This window comes from Sphaeroforma arctica, assembly GCF_001186125.1.
Source record: "Sphaeroforma arctica JP610 unplaced genomic scaffold supercont1.1020, whole genome shotgun sequence".
Classification (NCBI taxonomy): Eukaryota; class Ichthyosporea; order Ichthyophonida; genus Sphaeroforma; species Sphaeroforma arctica.
In genome coordinates, this window is record NW_014039538.1 from 1 (window position 1) to 3284 (window position 3284).

General features: G+C 43.7%; 2 protein-coding genes across 2 annotated transcripts; both read right to left on the bottom strand.

Annotated features, from left to right (window-relative positions):
* Positions 1–1666: 1666 nt before the first annotated feature.
* On the bottom strand, positions 1667–2070 carry SARC_09701 (hypothetical protein; the record flags this gene model as incomplete). The annotated part of the gene is made up of 1 exon (XM_014296273.1): positions 1667–2070. A coding segment is annotated over one exon (404 nt), but the record flags the coding sequence as incomplete, so codon positions are not given.
* Positions 2071–2657: 587 nt separating this feature from the next.
* SARC_09702 (hypothetical protein) lies at positions 2658–3101 on the bottom strand (the record flags this gene model as incomplete). The annotated part of the gene is made up of 1 exon (XM_014296274.1): positions 2658–3101. One exon carries the CDS (start codon positions 3099–3101, stop codon positions 2658–2660), a length of 444 nt encoding a protein of 147 aa, XP_014151749.1.
* Positions 3102–3284: the final 183 nt, after the last annotated feature.

Genomic DNA, 3284 nt, shown 5'->3' on the forward strand with positions numbered 1-3284 from the left:
ATATATATATTCCAAAACATCCTCCCCTTCCTATTGGCTGCGGAGTGCGGAAGCTTTTATCACGGTTCAAAACTCCGAATCCACATAGCAACGAGAAAATTTTGATTCAAACTGAGGATTTAGACCTGGGTGACCGCAGGGAAAGAGGGTTATACATAGGTGAGGTAGAGGTAGAAGGAGAGGGATCAAAGCGTGCTTCAGCCAAAAGTACACGAGTGGACATCGCAGAGAGTCTACGCACAAGTGAGACACCGAGTACGTCTAATATCAATTAAAATAGAAGATGTACTCGCACAGAAAATAGTTGCCATCGTGACGACAAGTACAGCTGAGAACGAGCGTATTAATACGATTGTAGACCTAGCACATGCTTCTGGGTGGAGTCGGAATTCAAGGAAAACTTCGCCTAGCGCCGAATTGCGTTCGAATAATACGAAAATAGCCGCGACGCATGCAACAGGATGAAGCTGCATGGGTCAATTTATATCGAAAGCATTTGACCATTTGGCTTCTATTGTTTATCACGAAACCAGTTCGCCTTTGTCAGAAGCTGCTTAGAGCTCTGGTTAATCTTCAAACGCGACACTCACAGTCAGTAAGTACTCCAAGATCCTGCACACCACTATAGGAATATACAACAACTAAAGAAGCACCTAAAAACTCTTTACAAAAGCGCATCGCAGGAGCAATATTGTGTTGGTCAAAGGCTTATCTACTAAAACTTAGATAAATTGAAGCAGAATGACGAGTTGGCTTTATCTGATGCATCTAAGGATGTATGATATGACGATTACAGAGTTGTGACTGGCGGTGATAGTTTAGGAGATATTAAACACAGTAGAGCGAAGTTTAATGTATCCGACCTCGAAACCTCTATTAAATTCATATTATTTGACGAAAATTTGACCATTTCTTCCCATCAATCTTTCCTGAACCACTACAGCGACTATGAGAGCAAATACCATAGGTTCATACACTGTACCATACATACTTGTCATTTTTGAAATAAATAGTATTATCCCTAAGGGACTAAAACTGTGACGATAGGGCCAGATGAAGTAATCGTACTAACTAGACGGAAGCCTGCGCGGGTAATGCTCAAAGACAACACTGTATCAGTTCCTGAACAATATCAAAAGGGAAAACTAGCTTCATGAAGATACTGCTAGCAATAACAAATAACGATGAAAGCTCATAAACGCCGTAAACTATGCTGTGACTGGTTGTCTAGTGACTGATGTTATAGATACTATACAAATCATATTCGAGGATTTCGCTCCGGATCAGACCGAGAAGGCTCGCTTGGCAAATTTGATTGATCTTGCCAAGACATTCATAAGACAACAGCTTGATCACTATATAATACGTGGATGAAGTCAACACAACACTTACGAATTGCAATATCCTCTATTAAGGTATGATCTTGATGTTTCAATTAATTCAAGATGTGGTAAATGAACGCTTCAATAACTGTATCGCAACGTTCTCCTCCCTTAGAGAGGGAGACGTTGTTCATTTATTAGTAATTGTAACATTAATGACTCTAATAATGTGTCATCAGTCATGTGCGGTAAAAGTCAGCAAAAAAAACAAGTTTATCAGATTATACTGATAAACTGTAAAAAAAACCTACAATAACTAAAATAAACAACTAAAACCTAAGTACTTGTATTCTGACCACCAGCGGAACTCAACCCCTCTTTCTGTCCACAATTCATCGTTAAGTGGTGGGTCTGTGTGGCTATGCACTAACCGGAGGAGTTCCACCCGTACCGGTTTTTCATTGAATTCTGTAGGGGCGGATCGATCTTTATTCGCCAACTCATAGCGTTGTCCAATTCTAGCCTTCACCACATACGGCCCAAACAGTGGCCGCATTGCCTTGGTCGTCCTGCCCTCCGATCGAACCATAACCACATCATCTTCGTCGAAATGTACCAAGTCATGAGCGTGCAGGCAGTCAAATGTCTTCGTAAGTTGGCCTGTATACTTTTTGGTAATGTGATGGAGAGTCGGCAGGATGGTATCCTGTTGCTGGTCTATCCGTTGTGCCCAGGTGTCGTTCGTCATCGGCTGGGTATCCGGTAACTCATCAGTGAAAATGGCGAATGGTACGTGACGGCGGCAAAAAATATACGCTAAACGGCTCGCTCTTATGACGTCGGGATATCCGAAGGTTCTGATAGAGCATCGTAAACGGAAGGCGTTCGTCCCATTGTAGAAGAACTGCCTCACAGCATTGTTGAATAGAACGTGTAATCTCTTTTTGACGGCATTCAGCAGAACCCAGTACTTGGGGTCGATATGGTGGTGACAACTTATGTAGCATACCCACTTCTTGGACCAGGAGCTCCACTATCTTGTTGGTGAATTCATTTCCATGTCCGTCTGGATCAATCGTGGGAAACCATGCTCGTTGAAATCTCTATTAGTGTATGTGCCGTCGTCTCCTTTATCTTTTCCGGTGTCGTTCGAAGGATTGAGTAGCCGGTAGCGATGTCCAGGATGTGCAGTATGTAATTGTTCTTCCGTCTGGACTCAAGTGACATCGGAATATAGTCAACTTGAATATGGTCCCACGGGGGTGGAAGCCTATACGAAGCGTATCCTGTCCCAAACATGTAGCGCACTGCCGCCTAGCCTCCGCTGCCAACTCGTTATTGAACTGTGTCAGCCGCACCATGATGTTCTTGTTCGTGGTGCGCTTGCGTGAGTCGCGTACGGCGCTGTTGTTCTTCCGATGTCGCCTGCTCAAACGCTGGTTGACCCTCTGCGTCCGCCATCGCCACCGAGATTTCTCGTGCCGTATTTAAACACATTATGTACGCTGTGTGTTTTGGTTCTGCATACCCAAGTCGCTGTGAAAACAGCGGGTCCGGTTTGAACCCGTTAGGGAGCCCAACTCGTGCAATCACTGTGTGTCCCCATGGCGTCTTGCCACATGCATACTTAGCGTACTTGAGGAACGTATGTGGCGTTCGTGGAACCAGCACTGGCTCTGACTGCAACAACTGCTTGAACATGTCAAACCATGGTGCCCTTGGTACCTCTGGTAGACAACCAGTTGCCCTCGCACCATCAGTCCTTATCTTGCGTAACATTCTATGTATCTTCTGTAGAAATACGGCCTCCGGTCAGTCTAAAATATCAAGATCAATTGAGATAATACATTGGTTTTTATTTGTATTTTAAATAATTTAATACAAGCTCTTTTTCCAATATTTCCAAAGTGTTCTAAATTCACTTTGATGGCCCCAATAGCCTGAGTATTTGGTATGACTCAT